The sequence below is a fragment of the Oryctolagus cuniculus genome, chromosome X (assembly GCF_964237555.1).
Source record: "Oryctolagus cuniculus chromosome X, mOryCun1.1, whole genome shotgun sequence".
In the NCBI taxonomy this organism is placed as follows: domain Eukaryota; kingdom Metazoa; phylum Chordata; class Mammalia; order Lagomorpha; family Leporidae; genus Oryctolagus; species Oryctolagus cuniculus.
The window spans coordinates 91,183,960-91,208,190 of NC_091453.1; the positions used below are offsets into that span (position 1 = coordinate 91,183,960).

Sequence of the window (24,231 nt, forward strand, 5' to 3'; positions counted from 1 at the left end):
TTTTTTTCGCAGTGCAAATAGTTTTATTGTATATTCTGATTACAAAATAATGCAGCTAGAATCAACAAAAAGAAAGAACAAAAGAGACCATACATATAACAAAGGTATGAACAAAAATCTCACTGCTACCTAGACTTTCTTTTCTGCTCTCCGACCCTCGAATTTTGGTGCAGAGATTGAATGTGAAAGCTGCAGAAATTAACGAAGGGGGTGCAGGAGTTTCGGAACCCAGAAAAGGATGAGAATTCCCCAAGAAGTGTAAGCGAGGAGTAGACGTAGGAAAAGATGCTGCGATTTGCTGTAATGAGAAAAAGTCGAGTTCAATCACCAGCGAAACACGGCCCCTCCTACTTTCTGGTATTGTCATGGGGGAAAGGGTGGCAGGGCCCAGCGTGCTGGGGGGAGGTACAGGGCTGGCGGGCGCCTGCCGCACTGCTTGTGGGAGTGGAGATTGGGGGCCAGAGCTCACTGGTGACGTGTCCGTCACGTGACCAAGAGCCGCCTCGAGCAGAAGTCCAGCTAGTCGCCTCTGTCTGGGTACCAGCCCCCTATTACTCTGCAGGCGGGTAAAGGGAGAAGGAAAGGAGCCCCGGACCGCGCGGGTAGGTGCGAGGGTGAGCGCTGATGGGAAGTGGGGGTGGGGTGGGGTGGGGTGGGAGAGGGCCCTGAGCGCTGCGGATCCAAGTTCGGGCGGATCGGAGCTGTGTTCCTTTCTCGTGTACTTTCTAAATAGCGTCCCCCACCCCCACCCCACCCCGCGCTCCTTTTTAGTAGAGAGAAGTGGCGGGCTTCAGGTGGGGGTAAGGGCAGTGAATGGCGGTTCCCGAGACTCCTAGGAAAGAAAGGTTCTACAATCGGGGCGTCACGTCCCAGGTACTGATCCGTCCACCAAGCACCGTGTGCCCCTCGGGCCCCTTTGCGTTTGCAGGTGTATAGGTCTGTTGGCCTGTAGATCGCGGCGAGAGAAGGAGCAAACTGCTTCGGTGGGAACCGTGCAGGTCGGTGTGAAGGTGGGCTTAGCTCGGGACTTTGACTGAAGGCGGTGGGGGAAGGGGGACTGGGATCTATGCGGGCCGGGTCCGAGTCGCCCTCTCCTGGCCCCTTCTTTCTCCACACCCCCTCCCGTTTCGGTGCAGGGAAAGGGGTGTGGCGGCCTTTGCTGGGGAAATGGCGGACGACCAGCGCGGCGGGGGAAGCTCGCATTGGGAAAGTCAGTGAGAAATATTTTCAACTCAAGGACCTCAGATTCACAAGAGTGGATATTGGGACTTAAACGGCCTCAGTGCTCATCCATCCACTACACTTTCAGTTCTCCGTTGCTGCCTACCTGTCTTTGCATTTGTCCTTCTGCCAGACTCTGTCCCCATATCGCTGTGGAGGAAACACTGACAACAGAAGGCGAGGACAGAAGGCATTGGCCTGACTTCGGTAGAGGTTGGTGGGAGAAACTGCTCAGGGATCTTTGAGGGTGGAGGTTTGTGAGGTGAAGGGAAAGTCTACCTGAGGGTTCCAATCTCGCTGTCACCCTTAAGGCAGTCCCATCGCTGGGAACCTGAAAAAGAAATTGTGGATCCTGAGGATAGATTGGGGAACGCAGAACCAAAAATAATAATAATAATAATTTCCTAATAATCCACCTTTCCCCCAAAGTAACACTCCACCCAGTCTCTCTGGTGAACCATATAACCAGGCACAGTCCAAAACCCTAATCCTCTTTTTTGCCCATAGATTCTTCTCAAGAGAGCTACAGGAGCCTGGCAGAGGCTGAAGACTGCTACCCTCGTACGTTACACATTCTGGTCTTAAGTCCTCTTCAATCAGGTGGAGCCAAAGCACTCTCCTGTCCTGCCCTGAGGCTGGCACGGACCTGAGCATGGGACGGGCCCGGGAAGTGGGTTGGATGGCCGCAGGATTGATGATTGGGGCTGGTGCCTGCTACTGTGTTTACAAATTGACCATAGGAAGAAATGAGAGTGACAACTCAGAGGAGGAGGAGGAAGAGGAATGGGATGATGATCAGGACCCGGATGAGGAAGAGCCCGAGATTTGGTTTGATTTCACGACTATGGCTCGGCCTTGGAGTGAGGATGGGGAATGGACTGAACCCGGGGCCCCAGGTGGCACTGAGGACAGACCCTCAGGTGGGGGCAAGGCCAGCAGAGCACACCCAACAAAACAACGGCCTTTCCCCTATGAACATAAAAATACCTGGAGTGCTCAGAGCTGTAAACATGTCAGTTGTAGTCTTCGCCACTACACGTGTCCGTTCATTCAGGGACTGACGGAGCGCCAGGATGCTGGCTTTGCCCTTAGCCACGGTATCAATAGTCATTTGGCCAGCCTCTCAAGGGCTGGAAACCTGATACCCACTCCCCAGCGCACCTTCAGGGAGCAGGCTTTGTGTGCCCTGGGAAGCTCCCATGCCAGCATTCAAAGTCAGGGCCAGATTAAGACGTCCATCGCCGAAGTGTATCGGGAGACTGTGTCACGTTGCTGTGGTGCATTTCTGCAGCAGGCTGGATTCAGTTTGTTAATAAGTGTGGCGGTTATTAATGACATGCTTGCCAAGTCCATTACAGACTTGCAGTTTCCTTTGATACCAGAGGGAAGTGGACGGGCTGAGGTTCAGGCTTCGAAACTGTGGATGGGTTTGTCTGAAAAGCCAGCGCTGGCGGGAGAATGGCTGGGCTTCTACATGCTGTTTCCATTCATGGCCTTCTTAGCCCGCAGTGCAAACCCAGGGCTGCTCCTGCACACCCCTGCCTATTAAATGTCCGTCTCAGGCACGATGAGACTGGATCTCACTCCCCTCCACCCACTCAGAGCCCACAAGGTTTGCAGCTGTCAGAGAATCTGCAGTGGGTGCTCCAGAGGTGGCAGCCTTAGCTGGTCACCACATCACTTGGGTGAACGCTGCAGTGGCTTCATCGAGGACCACATTCTCATTGGCCAGGTGGGGGCTCCACAGAGCCTGCAGTCACTTCCTGGTTTTGCAGTCTGCAGGCAATGTGCACAGTCGCTTCCTCACTAGCAGCTCTCTGGTGTGCTAAAGGGATCACTTTGGTTGCCAGCTGTGGATAAAGGACATCTGCTTCCAGCATCAGGAGTGCTGCTGCCGCCTAAGCAGAGCCGCTCTGCAGAGACCAGACGCAGTCGTGAGCTTGAGCTGAAAATGCGTTTGTTGCCGCTTGGGTGAATGGGTTTGCCTTGACTCTCTCTTCTACAGGAGCTCGGGGATGGTGAACCTGCCCATCCCAAGAGTACACTGCCCTTCTAGCTACCTTATTGCCCCCAGTCTCCCCCACCCAAGTCTACATCTGTGTATCATCAATAAAGTTGTGTGCTTTCACTGGCAAAAACCAAACAAACAAAAAGCCGTGGCCCTGGTCTTTGAGCTTGCAGTGTGCATGAGGAGAAACAGAAAGATGCAGGACGCCTTGCACCTGCTCCTCTCCACACAGAGCCTTGCCTCGCCTCACTTTCGCTCACCTCTCCTCTCTGGGCTTCTCACGTCTTCTCCCTTTCCCGAGCTTGGGTTCCAGGTGGGTTCCAGCTTTCCTGCTTGTACCATCCACCACCCAAAGTTGCCCATGCACCTGCCAGGTCCCTTGCCTGACCAACACTGGGAAACCCTCCAGCCAGGAATGGGGACCCTGCCTCTCCCCAGGCCCTTGCACCTCGCATGGCTTGCAAGTGGCTAGCAGTGACTGCGGATACCAAGAACCGCCTTCCCCAAGGTTAAACCTGCTGGGCCTTCCTTGGCTGGACCCAGAAATTCCTCCTGGTCCTAACAGCTGTTGATGGGACCACCCGTGTCTTGGGAGCTAGCGCCAGTGTGGCAGGGCCATCATTGTTCCAGGAGGCCTTCCTTGCATGCCACCACTTTCCCCGGGGGGGCCTCTTTGGCCAGTGCCATCTAAGGGACACCTCCTGGCTCTAGGATCCAGGTATCAAGGCTGAGGCTGTTCTCCTGCTTCCCAGCTCGTGGTCCCCAGGGAGTTCACATGCTCTCCCCACGGCCCTGCACACTCCCCAGTTGCCCTTGGTCTGCCCTGCTCCACCTGTCAAGCACTTGATGTTAGAGACCCTGGCACACTCCTGCCTCTGAGAGGACATAACAGTCGTTCTGCCCCATCCCCTGAGCAGCTCTGACCCAGGCCGGCCCGCCTGCAGCCAAGCGACTCCACTGCGCCATCTGGGCTCAAGTCACAGCCCTCCTTCCCACTTGCTAGCACTGCCGTCCTGAAGCACCACTGTGTCTACCGGAGGAAGCCTTGGTCCTAGCCCTCACCCCTTGCCTGCTCGGGTTGGTGCCAGTCACCAGCCCAGGTCCCACTGGATTCTGGGAGCACTGCCACCAGGGCCCTCATCAACACACTGAGATGTTTGGGCACTGGGGAGATCACTGGGTCCCCTCCCCCGCCCCACCCAAAACACAAAGGTGATGGAGAATGAAAACAGCACAGAGCCATCGCTCCCAGAACAGTACAAGCCAGCCTTCCTGGGCTTCCTCGTGGAGGTCAGTGCGAGCCTGCCACAGTCTGAGGGGAGCTGTCCTGCCTGGGAGGCGCCACCCCAGCCTGAGCTGTGTGTGCTTCGTGCACTGCAGGCCCTGGTTTGTTCTTCCCCATCTCACTGCTGCCATGATGGGTGGTGCCACTAGGTACTGCCTGCCCCACCAACTCCCGCAGCTCTCCCCAGCCTGCTTCCTGTCCCTGTGACTCAGGGCTGATGCCCCAGCCCGCCCCCTCCAGGTCAGAGCACACACCACGGTGCAGACATGGAGCCTGCCAGCAGGCTCGCCCCATCTCGAGGCTGCATCTTCAGCAGGGTCCTGCGTGTCACTCTCAAAGCCGTTTCCACCACTATGGCGTCACCCGCAGAGCTGCACAGCCCTTGCCAAGTCATCTCCAGCCTTAGCTCCACAGCTGGCAGGTGGGGTGGGCACTGGCTCCAGTCTCTCTCCCAGGAACCCCTGCTGGGTGTCAGAGGCAGGTGGTCACCAGCCCTGGCTCCAGCACAGCCCGGTGGAGGGCAGCCCCTGCCCGTCCCTGTCCAGGACACATGCTCTGTGCGTGTGCGTGTGCGTGTGCGTGTGCATGTGTGTGTGTGCCTGTCTTCCGTCTGTCTGCTCGCACTGTACTCTTCTCTGCACACTAAGCTCGCCGCCTCCTTTCTACCCTGCAGGCTGCTTTCTGCTCACAGCCTCTGCTCTAGTCCCGCCTTAGACACACCCTCCCCCCTCCCTGATACACAGAGTCTGCTGGACAGCTTCCCGAGCCTTCTGCGACTTCCTTAGAACTGTGACGTCAGTGACCTACCTGGGCTTTACTCTTGGCCAGCTGCCAGCCCAGGATGGGACCGGACTTCTGCTCACGGGGGGATAAGCAAGGAGCCTGCACCGCTGGTCGAGCGCCCCATTCTCAGGCTACTGTGGGGCGCATGCTGAGATGCGCAGGCACTGTGCCCAGCATGCCACCCTCCGTGGCTTCTTGTGTTTAAGACCCTTCTGTGGCTCAGCCCTTTCCCCCAGGACCCTCTGTCTGACTTGGGGGAGCCTCAGTTCACTGGCTGGCCTAAGGCAGGTGGCGCAGGGCCCGTGGGGAGGGCCACACGGGTGCCTGTGAGCAGCCTTCAGTGCTAGATAGCTTCTTGGGGCGTCTTCCAGCCCACAGGGAGCTCAGCAGCCCTCACTCGGCTGACTTCAGCACCATTAGAGATTTGTACTGTTCTCTTGTGTGTGTAGGACAAAGCCAAGTTGCGGGATAATGTGTTTTGTATATTATTAGAAGTATTTTATACACATTTTGTAGCATCATTTGTCAGCATATGTGATCATACATTTCCTAAGATAGTGCAGAATATTTCTTGAAAGATGCACAAAGAAAAGCATAGCTTTGTCCCCCCCGCCGGCAGGTTTATTGGATTTGCACAGGAAAGGTAATAAAAGCATGAATTATCTCTTTCTGTCCTTTGTGCCTCTTTCATTTTGTACTCATGTATGCATTTCCCATTCACAAATAAATTTATTAAGAAACAATTCCTATTGTTTTCTATAAAAGCTATTGATACAGCATTGTCATCCTCTTTTGGTGAACTCACTTATTAACTGCATTATTTTACCTCTTTTTTTCTCTCTGACTTAAGTAGACAGAGTTAGCAAATTATAACAGTTTACCTCTTCCTATTCAGTAATTCATAGATCACTTCTTTTACTTATCTCATTGCAGTGTCGAGGACCTCCAGCACACCAGTACTGAGGACACACTGTGTATTTGTCTTGGTTCTGATTTGAATGGTCGATGTTTCACTGTAAGGTTGAGGTTTGCTGGAGGTTTCCAAATAAATAATGTCATATATTTGTATAATAGAATTTATAAAGCCACAAAAATGAGTTAACTATATCAACTACACAATTCTCAGAGCCCTAATGTAGAGTAAAATAATTAGTTTACAGAAAGATAAGGCATAATGCCATTTATATAATTTTGAACAGGTGAAACACTATTGCATATTATTTGGATACATATATTTGTAGCAAAATAAAAATGGCACTGAAAGTTGTGCATTAATTTTGCAGAATCAATTGCCTCAGGGGAGGGACTTGAGCAAAATATGATATGAACAAGACATGTCACTTAATTTTATCTATTAAGAAAAATATTATAAACAAATATAGCAAAGTTGCAATGTTTGTTAATTATGGGTGATGTATACATTGATTATAATTATTTGTCTGTATTATGTGTTTGTAACTAAAGACATGTTCTGTGCCCAATACATTCAACAAAAAACATCTTCACCTAGCCTCACCCTCAAGAAATTTTAGAATATTAAAATTAAAATTAAAATTAAAATTAAAAGGAGACCTTAAAAATTTTCCAGAGGAGGAAATCACTTGCAAACCATATTGGTATCTGATTTGTTATTCATAATATTTTATGCTAAATGTCACTGTATAGATGCTGAAATCCTTAGAGAACATGTTTTGCTCTTGAGTTATATCTCCAAACATACAATCAAGCAGTGGTGTGATGACAATAAAGATGTTTTCAGGACTTAAGGTACGCATATATTTTACCTTGTTCTTTTTTTCTTAAAGATTCATTTACTTATTTGAAAGTCAGAGTTACACAGAGAGAAAAGGAGAGGCAGAGAGAGAGAGAGAGAGAAAGAGAGAGAGACAGAGAGAGGTCTTCCATCCGATGGTTCACTCCCCAATTGGCCGCAATGGCCAGAGCTGCACCAATCCGAAGCCAGGAGCCAGGAGCTTCTTCCAGGTCTCCCACGTGGGTGCAGGGGCCCAAGAAATTGGGCCATCTTCCACTGCTTTCCCAGGCCACAGCAGAGAGCTGGATCAGAAGAGGAGCAGCTAGGACTTGAACCGGCGTCCATACGGGATGCTAGCAGGTGGCAGCTTTACCTTGCTCTTTGGAAGTTATTGAAGCATGTGCTCTAACACAATGAGTTAGCACGCAGTTCGAAGGTAAATCTGAAATCCAAGAAATAGTGACCCCAACTCGGGAAAGCAATCAAGATTACTTTGATGATGAAGATGGCCAAACAGCAGACTCTGAGCAGACCAAAGTGGAGCAGGATGCCAGATGATTTAGTGTAGGGAGTGAACTCAGCAATAAAAGGGGACTTGATACATTGAATTGAGAGGTCACAGAAACCGGAAAGTGTGATAAAGGCAAATAAGGAAGGAAAAATTAACCGAAGAACCTCTAAGAAAATACTATAGTAATGGCCCTCAATGAACCATGCCTCCTGGTATCCATACCATTGTGTTGTCCCATTCCAGCCTGACTCAGGCAGTTTAAACGCAGCAAACAAACATGACCAGAGAAGAGACCTGAGCTGCCACTTTTTCTGCTCAGGCTGATCTATGGAGGATGAGACCAGGTAGAACGAAAATGAACTGTTCCAACTGAGGACCTCTAGACAGGGTTGCCAGGTCAAATATAGGACTCATTTATATTTGAATTTCAGCTGAATATAAAACAAAATTTTAGTGCATATAGTCCCCAATATGGCATGAGACATAACTTATACTTAAAAAACCGAATTGTTTAGTGAATTCATATTTAACTGGGCATCCTGTAATTTCCTTTTACTGTGCATGGTAACCCTAACTACAGGAAGAATCAGTCCCCAGCTGATCTGCCAGCTGATTGTAGCTACATAAGGGACCTCAGGCAAGAATAGCAGAAAAACCGACCATGTAAGCCTACTACAAATTGCTGATCCACAAAACAACAGGCAAATAAGATGGCTTTTTTTAAGCTGCTAAGTTTTGGAATGCTTTTTTGTGCAGCAATAGACAATAGACAAAACAAAAATGCATACTTGTTCCAAAAGTTCAGTAAATTAAGATACAGAAGGAGTCCATCATTTAATGGAATGCAAGGAAAAAAACCTAGTGAGTCTTTTAAAATTTTGATTTTTTAAGGATTTATTTATTTATTTGAAAGGCAGAGTGACAGAGACTAGGGGAGATGGAGAGAGAGAGAGAGAGAGAGAGAGAGAGAGAGAGAGAGATTTTCCATCTGCTGGTTAACTCCCCAAATACCAGGCCAAAGCCAGGAGCCTAGAACTCCATCAGGGTCTCCCACATGGGTGGCAGGATCCCAAGCACTTGGGCCATCTTCCACTGCTTTCTAGGCATATTAGTAGGGAGCTGGATCAGAAGGGGAGCAACCACACTGGAATCAGCGCTCCCTCAAGGGATGCCAATATTGTAAGCAGTGGTGCAATGTCAGCCCCCTTATTGAGTCTTGAATGTAATAAGTGACAGAAGAACCTTGACCTTGGGTCCTAGACCATTTTAAAGCAACTATAGCGGTCTAATCTCAAGTGTCCCTGGAACCAGACCATGCCAGATAGGAAGGAGCAGGCTAGAACTCGCTTCCAAGTTAGTAAGAGGAATTCAGGTAAATACAAACTGATGTAGTTGATTTATATCTTGTACCTAGGTCTACCACACTAGAAAAAAAATATGTATATATAAGAAAACCATGGCTACTTGGCTTCCAGAACAGTCTGAAGTAACCAAATGAATATAAATGTAACACTACCAAGACAGGCCTAGGCTGTGAAAGTATCAGGGATTCAAACACTAGTGAGGGGATATCATTATCAAGAGGTACCTTCATGGAGTTTAAAAAAAATTAACTTTTTTCATGGACTTTTGAAATCAAAGAAAGTTTGCCCTTCTAATAGAAGAAATGTACTGAGGTCTCCACTTCACGCCTCCAAGTTCCACTTACTTTTACATTCTGTTCTTTAACGACCGAGCCTCCCATTAGAACTTCCTGTATTCAGCGCTAGACACAGAAAAATCCCGAACAGCATTTAGATGATTATGGTGATTTAAATGCCACTCATTGCCGAGCCATGCAGTGTCCTAGCACTTGAACCCATCTGGTATAGTTTTAGAAAATGATTCACCTAGTACTTGTGGGAATGAGATTTCAAGTAGGCACGAGTCTTAATAAAAGTGTAGCTGGCAGCATGCAGGACATAGAAGAAGATGATAAAAGGTAGAAGAAAGAACAGCAGAGCTGGCTACCCTCATTGTACAAGAGGCAAAGTAAACTGGTAGAAGTTTCTGAAATAAAATAAAATTTTCTGTATATCGATTTAAAGTTAAATTCAGCTGCTTTATTTAATTGATTTTATGGTCTACTTCCTCCACAAGAAAGCAGACTTAATAAGGGCTGCTGTGGTTGGGACATGGTTAAGTGCCTCTCCCAGGAGTTCATTCACTGGAAAGTTGATCCCCAGGGTGAAGATGTGAGAGGTTGTGGGCCTAGGGAGAGGTCGTCGTTAGGTCTTACTAAGGACGCTGTGCTCGGAAGAAATTAAGATAGTTCTCATGGGAACCTAGCTGTCCTCCAGAGAGTGACTTCTTAGAAAAGAGCAAGTTTGGCTCCTTCCCACATTCTGGTTACTTCTCTCTCTCTCTCTCTCTCTCTCTCTCTCTCTCTCTCTCCTCTCTCTCTCTCTCAAGTCTGGTTATTTGTCTCTCTCTCTCTCTCTCTCTCCTCTCTCTCTCTCTCAAGTCTGGTTATTTCTCTCTCTCTCTCTCTCTCTCTCTCTCTCTCTCTCTCTCTCTCTCTCATCTGCTATGATGTGATACAGTCAGAGGGTGCCCTCTTCAGACCAACCACAATGCTGACTGGGCTTTCAGCTTCCAAAACTGTGAGCTAAATAGACCTCTTTTGTTTTTAAGCTACCCAGCCTTGGGTATTTTGCTAGAGTTATAGGAAAGGGACTAATACAAAGGATTGTCTTTCTCACTCCCTCCTGAATTCCAAATGCTTTGGATCATCCTGACATACGACACAGTGCTCATAAAAATTTGTGGACTGTATGATTAAACTAAAATATCAATCTTGGAATAAGAGAGGGGCAGGAAGGATGGTTATATAAATGAGCAATAGTGTCCTATTTTCATATCAGAAAGTCATTAGTGGTACAAATGTATTTTCGGAGTTTTGAAGATAACCAAAATGCTATGGATTCTCAACTTTAGAATTATTAAAACTTTGGGCCAGGGATGATCTTGTGCACTGTAGAATCTCTGGTCTCTACACACAAGTTATTTCACTTATGCCAACCAAAACTGTCTGCAAACTATGACAAATATCACTTGTGGGGCAAAAGTGCCCCCTGCTGAGACCGACTGTATCAGAAGGCATCAAAATCAGAAAAGTTAAGAAAAGTTGCCACTCTAGAGAATCAGATTGAGTCTAGGGAAGTGCACAGAGGGAGAAATTCTTTATTTTCATCATGAATTCTACACTAATTGCTTTGTTATAAAATATATGTATTGCACTGATAAATACTAAAATTTTTTAAAAGATTTTACTTATTTGAGAAGCAGAGTTACAGACAGAGAGAGGGAGAGACAGAGAATGAGGTCTTCCATCTGTTGGTTCACTCCCCAAATGGCTGCAATGGCCAGAGCTGGGCTGATCTGAAGCCAGGAGCCAGGGACTTCTTCCGGGTCTCCCACATGGGTGCAGGAGCCCAGGGACTTGGACCATCTTCTACTGCTTTCCCAGGCCATAGCAGAGAACTGGATCAAAAGTGGAGCAGCCGGGATTTGAACCGGAGCCCACATGGGATGCCGGCACTGCAGGCTGCAGCTTTACCTGCTACGCCACAGCATCAGCCCCTACTGCAGTCTTCTTAAGGCATCTGCATTTTTAAGCTAATTAAGAGCTGTAAATACTGTTTAACACATTTTAAAAACAAATGTTGTCTTTACAAAATAATTCACATCTATTTGGTTTTATTTAAAAGTCAGAGTTACAGAGAGAGAGGTAGAGACACAAGTTCTTTCATTCATTCCCCCAAATGATCACAATGGCCAGGGCTGGGCCAGGCTGAAGCCAAGAGCCAGGAGCTTCAACCAGGTCTCCAGTGTGGGTACAGGGGCCCAAACACTTGGACCATCTTCTGCTGCTTTCCCAGGCTATTATCAGGGAGCTGGACTGGAAGTGGAGTAGACGGGTCTCAAACTGGCATCCATGTGGAATGCCAGCATTGCAGGTGGCAGCTTAACCCACTGTGCCACAACACCAACCCCCATAATTCACATCTGTTGAAACTATTTACAAAATCTGTAGTGCAGCATGAACTACTGTTCAGAAACAGAATTTTAGCTTGAACACTGGACAATCAAATTGAATAGATACTGAGTACTATTTATGTGCCAAGTAGCTGGAGATCAAACAGTAAACAAAACAGGCACTATTCCTGTGTTCATAGTGCTTATCATCTAATGGGGAATACAGTCAAAGGAAACAGGAAATACAATTAGTGTGATGAATGCTATGAAAATTAATCATGGAAAGCCACCTCAACTAAAAATGCACTGGGTAGAGGGTTATTTAAGCTTATTTGATGTTACCAGTTTTTCTCTTAGTAGGCCTGAGCTTGGTTGTAAGGACTGGAAAGAACTATGTTTGCTGTGAATTCCTTTGCTCCACTCTGCAGTATAGGGAGAGAAATTTAAAGACTTTGGGGTTACTGGTTTTTGACACCCACATGCACACGCTGTAAAAGTATTAGGTCCAATATGGGACAGCTTAAGTGGTAGACTAGAAAATGAGGAGAGAAAAGACTGGTGACAACATTCTCACCACTTCCTTTACTCCCACACTCACTCCCAGTTGAGAGAGTCACCAACTTCATCTAATATCCAATTTAAAGATCTGAATAGGGAAAAAAAAAACCACAGAATTCTGGATGTAGGTTTCCACGTTGACAATTGGTCTTTGCGAGATGCAAATATTTCTTCAAAGAGGGATTGCTTGACATGGTTATTTCAGAGTGCTTATTTGTGGTAATAACTTGAGCCATCAAATTGCCTTTCCTTTCTTCAAGATCATCCCATAGCCAGACATCCAAGAACAAAGAACAATAGAACGCTGATGGCTACACTTAATGGGGACCTTGCCAGGGATGAAAGGAACATGATTGAATAAACCAGAAGAACTAGTTTGGACTACTTCATTGCCAGGTGACTTGGGGAAAAGGGGAGGAAAGTACAATGAAATAAGGGAACAGTTCTTTAGGTAGAGATCTGGGGAAAGAGCATTGGTGGAACAATAGGTCCAAATGCCTCGTCTTTTTCCTTTGCCATCAGTTTGAAACTCACGGTGGGAAGGCGCTTGAGTGTCCACTTTTTTCACTGCTGTTGTCAAAACAGAAAAATACAAATATGTCCAGGGTGATGGTACAGGGAATAAGGTCAGTGGATTCAAAGTACTGTAGCATTGCAGGAAAAAGTAAAGACTATCAATGCACAAAAACAGATAAATATTTAGGTATAAGCCCCAAAAGAAATATGAAAGGTCTTTGTGAAGTAGAAATCATAAATGACAAAAAAAGTCTAAGTGATTGTGCCTACTTGGGAAAATTCCAAGGATGCCTATTCAAACTTTAAACCACAAAGTTAATGCAGTTTCAATTAAAGTACAAAGGGTGGGTCTGTAATAAATGACATTAATGTTATTAATTGGGTATTTAGAGAAAACTAAAATAGAAAATCTACTTGAAACCACATGTTGGCTGGCACCGTGGCTCACTTGGCTAATCCTCCGCCTGTGGCGCCGGCACCCCAAGTTCTAGTCCCGGGTGCTCCTCTTCCAGTCCAGCTCTCTGCTGTGGCCCCGGGAGGGCAGCGGAGGATGGCCCAAGTGCTTGCGTCCCTGCACCCGCATGGGAGACCAGGAGGAAGCACCTGGCTCCTGGCTTCGGATCAGCACAGCACCGGCCGTAGCGGCCATTAGGGGAGTGAACAAATGGAAGGAAGACCTTTCTCTCTGTCTCTCTCTCACTGTCTATAAATCTACCTGTAAAATAAAAAATAATAATAAAAAAAGAAACCACATGTACAGAGTCAGAAACACACACACACACACACACACACCACACACATGGGGCTGATGCTGCGGCTCAGCAAGTTAAACCACAGCTTGCAGCACCTGCATCCTATATGTTTAAGAAAAGAAGAAACACACACACAATACTAATAAATTAATAAAGAACTCTGGGGGACCGGCACTGTGACACAGCAGGTTAAAGCCCCAGCCTGCAGAGGCGGCATCCCATATGGGCACTGATTCGAGTCCCAGCTGCTCCGCTTCTGATCCAGCTCTCTGCTATGGCCTGGGAAAGCAGTAGAAGATGGCCCAAGTCCTTGGGCCCCTGCACTCATGTGGGAGATGCAGAAGAAGCTCCTGGCTCCTGGCTTCAGATCAGCTCAGCTTTTGCCGTTGCAATCATTTGGAGAGTGAACCAGCGGAATGGAAGACCACTCTCTCTGGCTCTACCTCTCTCTGTAACTCTATCTTTCAAATAAGTAAAATAAATCTTTACAAAAGTTAACTCTGAAAAAGATATTTTATTTGTATTACTTCTGAGGAAATAAGTTTAAAAAAACTTTAATTGTACTTTTAAATTTTTAAAAATTGTATTAAGTAACACAAATTTTATGTATTTCATATACACAGACTCAGGAACATAGTAATACTTTCCCCCCTATTTTCCATCCCGCCCACAATCCCACCCCTCTTCCTCCTCCCTCTCCTATTCCCATTCTTAATTTTTACAAAGATCTATTTTCAGTTAACCTTATACTCATAAAATTAACCCTACACTAAGTAAAGAGTTCAACAAATATTATGAAGGAAAAAACAAAAACACTGTTCCTCAACAACTGAGACAAGGGCCATTCAAAATCATCACATCTCAAAGTGTCAATTTCACTCCAATAGATTACCTTTTTGGGTACTCTATTTAGTTACCACAGATCAGGAAAAACATGGTATTTGTCTTTTTGGCACTGGATTATTTCACTGAGTATAATGGTTTCCAGTTGCATCCATTTTGTTGCAAATGACAGAATTTCATTTTTTAACTACTGTGTAGTATTCTATAGTGTACATATACCATAATTTCTTATCCAGTCTTCAGCTGATGGACATCTGGGTTGATTGCATATCTTAGCTATTGTGAACTGAGCTGCAATAAACATGGGGGTACAGATAACTCTTTCATATGCTGATTTCTGTTCTTTTGGGTAAATCCCCTGAAGTGGGATGATTGGGTCATAAGGTAGGTCTATGTTCAGATTTAACTGTACTTTTTTTTTAAATTATTTATTTGAAAGTCAGAGAAAGAGAGATCTTCCATTCACTGGTTCACTCCCCAAATGACACCAATGGTTGGAACTGAGCTGATCTGAAGCCAGGAGCCAGGAGCTTCTTAGGCTCTCCCACATGAGGGCAGGGCTCAAGCACCTGGGTTATCTTCCGCTGATTTCCCAGGCACATTAGCAGGGAGCAGGATCAGAAGTGGAGCAGCTGGGACTTGAACTGGCACCCATGTGGGATGCTGACTTCCCAGGAAACAGCTTAACCCACTGTGCTACAATTCTAAAGTCATTAAATGGACATTTTTGAGTGGTAGAGTGTGATAAATCAAGATACATATAAATTGTATAATGATCAAATTTGGATCAAATTGGAGCTGTTAGCATTTCCATCTCCTTAAATATTTTTAAACATTTTTGATGAACATGCAATAATTGAGCATATTTCTGCCGTACAGTGTGAAACTTCAATACATGTAAACCATGTGTTACTGATCAGACCCCTAAGAACTCTTCTGATAACCTTGGGATAAGGAAAGCTTTGAGTGTTCCTGAGCTCCCTGTAGGCTGGAAGACGCCCCAAGAAGCTATCTAGCACTGAAGGCTGCTCACAGGCACCCGTGTGGCCCTCCCCACGGGCCCTGCGCCACCTGCCTTAGGCCAGCCAGTGAACTGAGGCTCCCCCAAGTCAGACAGAGGGTCCTGGGGGAAAGGGCTGAGCCACAGAAGGGTCTTAAACACAAGAAGCCACGGAGGGTGGCATGCTGGGCACAGTGCCTGCGCATCTCAGCATGCGCCCCACAGTAGCCTGAGAATGGGGCGCTCGACCAGCGGTGCAGGCTCCTTGCTTATCCCCCCGGGAGCAGAAGTCCGGTCCCATCCTGGGCTGGCAGCTGGCCAAGAGTAAAGCCCAGGTAGGTCACTGACGTCACAGTTCTAAGGAAGTCGCAGAAGGCTCGGGAAGCTGTCCAGCAGACTCTGTGTATCAGGGAGGGGGGAGGGTGTGTCTAAGGCGGGACTAGAGCAGAGGCTGTGAGCAGAAAGCAGCCTGCAGGGTAGAAAGGAGGCGGCGAGCTTAGTGTGCAGAGAAGAGTAGAGTGCGAGCAGACAGACAGAAGACAGGCACACACACACATGCACACGCACACGCACACGCACACGCACACGCACAGAGCATGTGTCCTGGACAGGGACGGGCAGGGGCTGCCCTCCACCGGGCTGTGCTGGAGCCAGGGCTGGTGACCACCTGCCTCTGACACCCAGCAGGGGTTCCTGGGAGAGAGACTGGAGCCAGTGCCCACCCCACCTGCCAGCTGTGGAGCTAAGGCTGGAGATGACTTGGCAAGGGCTGTGCAGCTCTGCAGGTGACGCCGTAGTGGTGGAAACGGCTTTGAGAGTGACACGCAGGACCCTGCTGAAGATGCAGCCTCGAGATGGGGCGAGCCTGCTGGCAGGCTCCATGTCTGCACCGTGGTGTGTGCTCTGACCTGGAGGGGGCGGGCTGGGGCATCAGCCCTGAGTCACAGGGACAGGAAGCAGGCTGGGCAGAGCTGCGGGAGTTGGTGGGGCAAGAGGTACCTACTGGCCCTTCCTGGCCAATGAGAGTGTGGTCCTCGATGAAGCCACTGCAGCGTTCACCCAAGTGATGTGGTGACCAGCTAAGGCTGCCGCCTCTGGAGCACCCACTGCAGATTCTCTGACAGCTGCAAACCTCGTGGGCTCTGAGTGGGTGGAGGGGGGCGGGATCCAGTCTCATCGCACCTGAGACAGACATTTAATAGGCAGGGGTGTGCAGGAGCAGCCCTGGGTTTGCACTGCGGGCTAAGAAGGCCATGAATGGGAACAGCATGTGGAAGCCCAGCCATTCTCCCGCCAGCGCTGGCTTTTCAGACAAACCCATCCGCAGTTTTGAAGCCTGAACCTCAGCCCGTCCACTTCCCTCTGGTATCAAAGGAAACTGCAAGTCTGTAATGGACTTGGTAAGCATGTCATTAGTAACCATCATGCGAATCAGAGAAAGGCACCAAGATGTCGGAATAGGAAGGGAGCTTATTGCTCTAGTCTAGGGCAAGTTAGTTTAAAAAAAAATGTGGAGAGTGTAATCTCAGGGAAGAGTTAGGGAGAAAACTCCAGAGGAAACTCCATGCAAATTAGAGGGACACTGTGGATCCATGTGGAGGGTGTGGATGCGCACAACTCAGGACCCCAGCAGCCGAGAGCCTCAGCAGCAGCTCTGGAGAGTGAGACCAGACTGCAGCAGCCCAAGCCACTGGTGATACAGCTGCAGGAAGAGCCTGGTGAGCGTTTGGCTCGGAGCCCTGTGGTGGACAGTGTACCTGCCAGCCTATCAGAAAGAAAGGGGGCACGTTTCTAACTCCCCAACCACCAGACACCAGCGCTCTGTAACTAGCCAGGAGCGGACAGGCACCGCCATAGAAACACAAAGTGAAATATACTGTTTGAGTACTCAGTATATTTCACTTTGTGTTTCTATGGGGGTGCAAACTGTTGAAATCTTTACTTAATGTATACTAAACTGATCTTCTGTTAAAAAAAAAAAGAAGAAGAAATTAGCAATTCCCAACTTGACTCTCACTGGGATTAAACATGACAATAGGTCTGATCTGATTTCATCATCATTTAAAAAATCATCTATTATTTTTCACTTTATGTTTCTGTGTGGGAGCAAGCTGTTGAAATCTTTGCTTGGTGTGTGCTGGGCTGATCTTCTGTATATAAGGAGAGTTGAGAGTGGGTCCTCATGTGAATGGAGGGGGAGAGGGGGTGGGAAGGGGGAGGGTTGCGGGTGGGGGGGACGTTGTGGGGGGGGCCATTGTGATCCATGAACCGTACTTTGGAGATTTATATTCATTGAATAAAAGTTAAAAAAAAAAAAAAGCGGACAGGCACCATTTTGGACATATGTAACACTGTTCCAGCTTGTGTCCCTGCCCTACACAACCAGCTGAGAAGAGACGCCCGAGTCTGGCCAGTGTCCTAATGCCTGCCCCATGAATATCATTATTTTCATAGAGGTCAAGGTGATTCTTATTCTTGGGTTGATGTCTTCTTTGTGAGTCCCTGGGCCCTTTCTGGCCGTGATTCACGTTAGTTTCCTCCCTAGGGCTTTGCTTCTTCCTGCCCCTTGAGCACAGATTAAAACCCTTCCCTGTCTCACTGCTGTCTGCCACTCCTACTCGTGTATTCTGTGCTTATTTAGTTGTTCCTTCTACTGATGAGCGGGTGAGCACGGTAGCCAGTTTTAGATCCGACCTCTAGATCTTCACGAATTCGTCAAGTTGAGCTTATCCTACAACTAGGACAACTCACAGATGGGTCTCACTCTTGAAGAAGTCAACTAGTTGTGGTGTTCTAGGAAGGGCATTATTAATTTTGTTCTTTTCCGGATCACAAGCTATCTGCCACAGCCCTAGGGGAAATACAAATACATAGATATTTGTTATGAGTCTCCCCACAGAGGCACATCAAGACTCAGGGTACAGAAGTATTCTAGCCTTCTTTCATCTCTCTTTCCCTGGTTTAGAGTCTTAATTTTCAAGTGTTCCTCTGGTATTTGCATAACTCCAGCTCATTTGCACTATTTCCCTAAATGTACAGCACTGTGTGTTTTATTTTTAAAGGCAACGGAGAACAAAGACTGGGAGAAAGCAGAGGAGGAAGGTGAGATGCCTGTGGACTGCATATTTCTACTCTGACGGCCCCATCCCCACACCTTCTCTCCAGAAGATCACACTCTGTGGGACAATCTCCTTCCTCTTGTATGTAGATTTTCGTCAACAGGTAGACAGACAAGATGCAATGGAGACTGGAGATGCACAGGTACACGTCAGGTGCATCCTTGCCACAGTGAGCAATCTACCTTCCAAGCGACTTCCATTTAGGTCTGGGACACCCCCAATCCCACCCTTCAGCCACTTTGTCACCCAGCCCATCCTCCAGAAATGCCCACCTTTCTGCTCTACCTCACTCCACCCTGCTTTTGGCCCTATAGATACTGGCACTGCTTTCCCAGAGAACACTTGGGATTAAGGATTGTTCTTAAAACGGGACAAGAAGGGAGGACGAATTTCTGATTTAGTGCTTGCCTCTACCACCCCTATGTGACTGGTTCCAGCTTGACATTTCCTTGAAAGTATGCAGGCCTGCTTCAGACTTTCCCGAATAGCCTGTCTCGGGCCTCCTTTTCCTTTCCCTTGGATTGTGCTGCCCCCTGGAGGTAGAGAGACAGAACAACACCTATCTTAGGGTGGACGAACGTTTAGTTCCTGCAGGTGGGCTGCACTCCCTGCCTTTTACTCACTGAGGACTCCGTCAGGTGTTTCTCACCGTTCACTCCCAGATCACAAATGCCGGCTCTCCCCCTGACCCCATGCACCAAATAGACAACTAAAGGGGGTGGTGAATGGGACAGAAATGTAGGGGAAGCTGACTCAGCTCCGACCTTGATCCAGACACTTTCCAGGCAACCTTTATTTCCACACCGATCTACATAGAACCAGAGCAGTTTCTTCCTTCTTGTTCACTCAGCTACAAACCCATCTCTCTGAAGTCAACAGGAAGCCAATAACTGGGTCAAAAAGATACCATTTTCTCCACAGCTCTTGGTCACCTGAGATCTACGTCACCAGTGAGCCATGTTCCTCAACTTCCCCTCCCACCAGAAGTGATGCAAGAGTGTACCTGCCTCTCTCTCTTCCCTCCAGCATTACCACATCTGTCACTCATTTATTTCTTTGCCAATCTTAGAAACTGAAAGAAAATGAATTTCCATTTGGTTGGAATTTACCTTTCTGATTTCCAAAAGAGACAATATCCCCTTCTGGAGATACATTTCAATTTCTACTTTTTTCTCTTGTCCTGGAACACAAAGAAACACATCTCTTTACTACCTCTCCCCTTGGCTACTAATATCCATCATCTTTCTTGGACCCATGAAATAGCACATTTCATGAAAGAAGGCATGTGGCAAAATAGAGCTTTTAATTATTCACTTCTTGTCTTTGTTCACTTTTCTTAGAAATACTTTTTAAAAATTTGTAATATATATATACATATATATATACATATATGCATACTTGTTTCCTGGAGTGGTGTTTGATAAAATGCACAGATTATTTCTGAGAATACAATTTAAGGAAAAACTCCTTCTAGCTGCAATGTCAAATATTGGGATCAGCAGGACATGGAGATGAATACAGATGTCTCTTGGACAAGACTACCTGACTTCCCAGATAGGCCATCATTAATTAACATTTAACCTTGCTGAGTTCACTGTACTTCAGTTTCTAAACTCTGATTTTGTTTTCAGACTAAAAATATGCACAACTTATGGCCTTACATTCAAGATAAATGCAAGCATATGTTCCCCAAAAGTCTCATATAAGAATGTTCATAGCATGGCCGGCACCGCGGCTCACTAGGCTAATCCTCCGCCTTGCGGCGCTGACACACCGGGTTCTAGTCCCGGTCGGGGCGCTGGATTCTGTCCCGGTTGCCCCTCTTCCAGGCCAGATCTCTGCTGTGGCCAGGGAGTGCAGTGGAGGATGGCCCAAGTACTTGGACACTGCACCCTACAGGAGACCAGGAGAAGTACCTGGCTCCTGCCATCGGATCAGCACGGTGCGCTGGCCGTGCTGCAGCCATTGGAGGATGAACCAACGGCAAAGGAAGACCTTTCTCTCTGTCTCTCTCTCTCACTGTCCACTCTGCCTGTAAAAAAAAAAAAAAAAAAAAAAAAAAAAAAAAGAATGTTCATAGCAGCACTATTCATTATAGCCTCAAACTAGGGAAGAAAAAAAAAACACCTAACCCCCACCTCCATCAACAGTAGAATGGCTAAATAAAACAGTATATTCATAAATGAGATTTACATTTATAAAAGAGAACAAATACTATCTATACAACAGTATGGACAAATCTCACAGTGTTAACAAAAACAGACCCAAAACAACATATACTGTGTGATTCTGTTTACTTGAAGTTTAAGAAGCATACAAAATTGATCTATGTTGTTAGAAGTCAAAATAGTGGTTACCCTGGAGATGTGTTAGTGACTAGACAGCGGTGTGGATTCCGGTGTGTTGTTAACGCACTGTGTCCTGCTCACTTCGTGAAAACTTATTGCGCTGACCATTTAGGATTCGCACACTTTTCTATAAATATGGCACACTTCAACAACAGTTTCCAAAACTCCCTCAATAGTGAGTGAGGGAAACGGAGGATGGAACCAATCCTCCTGTGATCTAGGCAAGCTGGGCAAGATATAGTTTTGAAATTTTCCTGAAGGTATTGGAGGACTAACATGCTAGTAAATAATAACGAGTTCACAATAGGAGTGGGTGGGGGAAACAAGCCTAATACTAGGACTACTCATCCCAGTGGAGCATGGGCAGTTACTGAGGGCACTAGTGAGAGGTTATGTCGAATTTTGAACAGCCTCTGGAGGCTGGGAAGGCAGACACCGGAAACCAAATCTTGCTGAGCGATGTGCCTAGTGAACCTTGGTGTCTTGGGGTTATGACATTGAAAGAGCTGCAGGTATCCCTTTGGTTTAACGTTGAATGATCTCAATCAATGAAAATTGCGTTAAGGTAACTGCAGAGTACTAGTGCTCCTAGGTGCCTAAGTAGACACAAATACAAATCCTCTTCAGACAAAGATCACGTCAGCCTCAGATTATTTCTGAACTTTTGCAAGATACAATATGTGATACACAACCAAGTAGACAAGGGAACAAAGTAGAATTAGCAAAAAGCCATCAAAATGATACACAATAGAAAAACACTCATTGGAACTGCAGAGTTATCACAGAGTAGAAATGAATATGCTTACTCTGCTCAAGGCAATAAAGAGAACATTAAGAATTTCTGCCGGTAAATGGAAGTCACAAAAGCATAAAATAGAATTGTAGAACTGAATATAGAACCAATTGAGAAATGAATGGATTGATTTAACATCAAAGTATAGACAGGGGATGAGAAAATTATTCAATGGGAAGGCAGGTCAGAAGAAAGTATCCAGAATGAATCTCAAAATCCTGAAAACAAGAATTTGAAGAGTGAGATAAGAGACAAAATACAGAGGGAAGTTGTAACACATGTGTACTTGGAATTCAGGAAGAGAGGAGAGAATGAGTGAGACAGAAGTGATATCTAAAGAAATAACTGGGGCGACAGAGCCAGCGCTGTGGCGTGGGGGGTAAAGCCACCGCCTGCAGTGCTGGCATCCCATACGGGCACCGGTTTGAGTCCAGGTTGCTCCACTTCCCATCCAGCTCTCTTCTATGGCCTGGGAAAGCAGTAGAAGATGGCCCAAGTCCTTGGACCCCTGCACCCACGTGGGAGACTCGGAAGAAGCTCCTGGCTCCTGGCTTCTGATTGGCGCAGTTCCGGCCACTGCAGTCCTCTGGGGAGTGAGCCAGTGGATGAAAGACCTCTCTCTCTCTCTCTCTCTCTCTCTCTCTCTCTCTCTCCCCCTTTCAAATAAATAAATCTTTAAAAAAAGAAAAGAAGAAATAACTGGGGCTGGCATTGTAGCACAGAAGGTTTAAGTTGCTGCCTGGGATGCTGGCATCCCATATGGGCGTGCTTGGTTCTAGTCTCAGCTACTCAGAGCTTCCTGGGAGGAAGCAGGTGATGGGCCAAGTACTTGGGTTCCTGTCACCTCCACAGGAGACCCAGATGGAGTTGCTGGATCCTGGGTTCCGCCTGGCCTAGCGCAGGCTGTTACAGGTATTTGGAGAGTGAACCCAAGGACGGAAGATTCTCTCTCCCCGCCCTTCTCTCTTTGTCCTTCAAACAAATACATCTTTTTTTAAAAAAATAAAGTCAAGATTTTTCTGAACTTTTTAAAAACATCAAGCCGTAGATTCAAGAAGCCCTACAAACCTTAAGAAAGATGAATTGTAAATATGACTTATGTACCTTATAGTAAAACTGCTAAACACCAAAAGCAAAAAAAAAAGCTTTTTAAAATCTTTTCATTTTTTTTTTTCATTTGAGAGCCAGAGGGAGAGCAGGAGGGAGGGAGGAAGGGAGATAGAGAGAGAGCTATCCCATCCCCAGGTTCACTCTCCAAATGCCTGCAATGCCTGGGGCTGGGTCTGCACTGAGGCTGGAGACAGGAACAAGGAATGTAATCCGAGTCTCCCACGAGAATGAAAGGAATCTAATTACCTGTGCCTCCTATGGGCAGCATTGACAGGAAGCTGGAGTCAGGAGTCACAGCTGGAAACCCAGGCATTCTAATGTGAGATGTGTGTGTCTTAACTACTAGGCTGAATGCCCACTCTGAGAATATCTTCAATTTAGCAATAAAGCAAAAGCTTCAGATTACTTTCAAAGGAATAGTTATTGGACCGATAGCTGATTTCTTAAATAGCACGGGGAAAAAAGGAAGCCAAGCAATGTAAGGATATCTTTAAGGAGCTGAAAGCAAATTGCCATGAACTTAGATTTATATGTCCATAGACAATGTCTCTCTTAACAAAGAAGTTGAAGTAAAGATATTCTCAGGCAAAACAAAAAGAAAGAAAAAACAAAAGAGGAAAGGGAAAAAGAAAAACTAGCAAACTCCTACTATAAGAACTACTAAAAGCAGGAATAAAAATAATCTTCCTACAAAACAGAAAGAAAAGAAGTACAAAAGGAAGAGCAATTACTGACTATACAAGACAGTGAAAAAGATCGTCTTAAAACATGGAAATACAAACAGAATTAGACTGAAAAAAGAGTTGCAGTACATGAAAGCAGTGGCATACAATTGAGATGAGAGTAAATGGAATCAGTATTTTAAGTCCTATGAATTTTCAGAGATGAGGGTAAAGGAGCCAAAAAAAAAAAAGTCGACTTTTAAAAATCAGGAATATATGTTGTAACTTCCAGGATAACCGCTAAACAATAGTAAATTAGCATAAGAGAAGAAAGAGGAATGATATACAAATTCAATAAATCCAAAAGAAGACAAGAGAGGAAAGAAAACAGAACAGAGTAGGAAGGTTAACTACTTAAGGTTAACTAAGGAGTAAGACATTTAATCCTAAGTAAATCAGAAATTGCATGAAATAAAAAATGGACTAAATGCTTCAATTCAAAGATAAAGTTTGCCTACTCTGCAATTCCCAAAAGTGGCCTCTAACAAAATGGAGCCTATTATTTGTATATACAGGTCTTCTACACAAAATGAAGACTCAGAAACTCACACCCCCTATTAGAGATTACACCTGGATTTAGTCCTTGTTCTGTAATATCTCTCTGAGTAATTTTATCTACAGCCAGGGCTTGTTTTATCTCCTTTCTGGATGTCGTCTTGGAGCTTTGCCTTTGGATCTGACCACTCTCTTGAGCTCCAGGTCTAAATATCCAGCTATCCCCTCATCCACACTCATAAAATGATATTTTCTTTGTAAACTCTTGCACAGGCACGACCAGTGGAAATTACTAATCCCAACTCTAGGCTTCCAAAGCATTTTATCTCTGCTTCTATCTCATCACTTGTCAATATACAATTTCTGTTTTTACCTACCTCGCACGTATTTGTTTTCC

General features: G+C 46.3%; 1 protein-coding gene across 6 annotated transcripts; it reads left to right on the forward strand.

Annotated features, from left to right (window-relative positions):
• The first annotated feature begins 429 nt into the window (after positions 1-429).
• ARMCX6 (armadillo repeat containing X-linked 6) lies at positions 430-3,374 on the forward strand. Of its 6 annotated transcripts, none has more exons than XM_051827459.2 (4): positions 430-602; positions 929-1,010; positions 1,355-1,434; positions 1,729-3,374. In XM_051827459.2, exon 4 carries the CDS (start codon positions 1,874-1,876, stop codon positions 2,768-2,770), a length of 897 nt encoding a protein of 298 aa, XP_051683419.2. In that variant the 5' UTR covers positions 430-602; positions 929-1,010; positions 1,355-1,434; positions 1,729-1,873; the 3' UTR covers positions 2,771-3,374. The 6 variants fall into 6 exon arrangements, with proteins under 6 accessions (XP_051683419.2, XP_008271298.2, XP_008271300.2 ...); XM_008273076.4 differs by having other exon boundaries at positions 929-998; positions 1,137-1,434; XM_008273078.4 differs by having other exon boundaries at positions 929-998; positions 1,238-1,434.
• Positions 3,375-24,231: the final 20,857 nt, after the last annotated feature.

Bases quoted from the DNA above. Each gene is read 5' to 3' on its own strand.
- ARMCX6 (XM_051827459.2), top strand. From the start codon at position 1,874: ATGGGACGGGCCCGGGAAGTGGGTTGGATGGCCGCAGGATTGATGATT.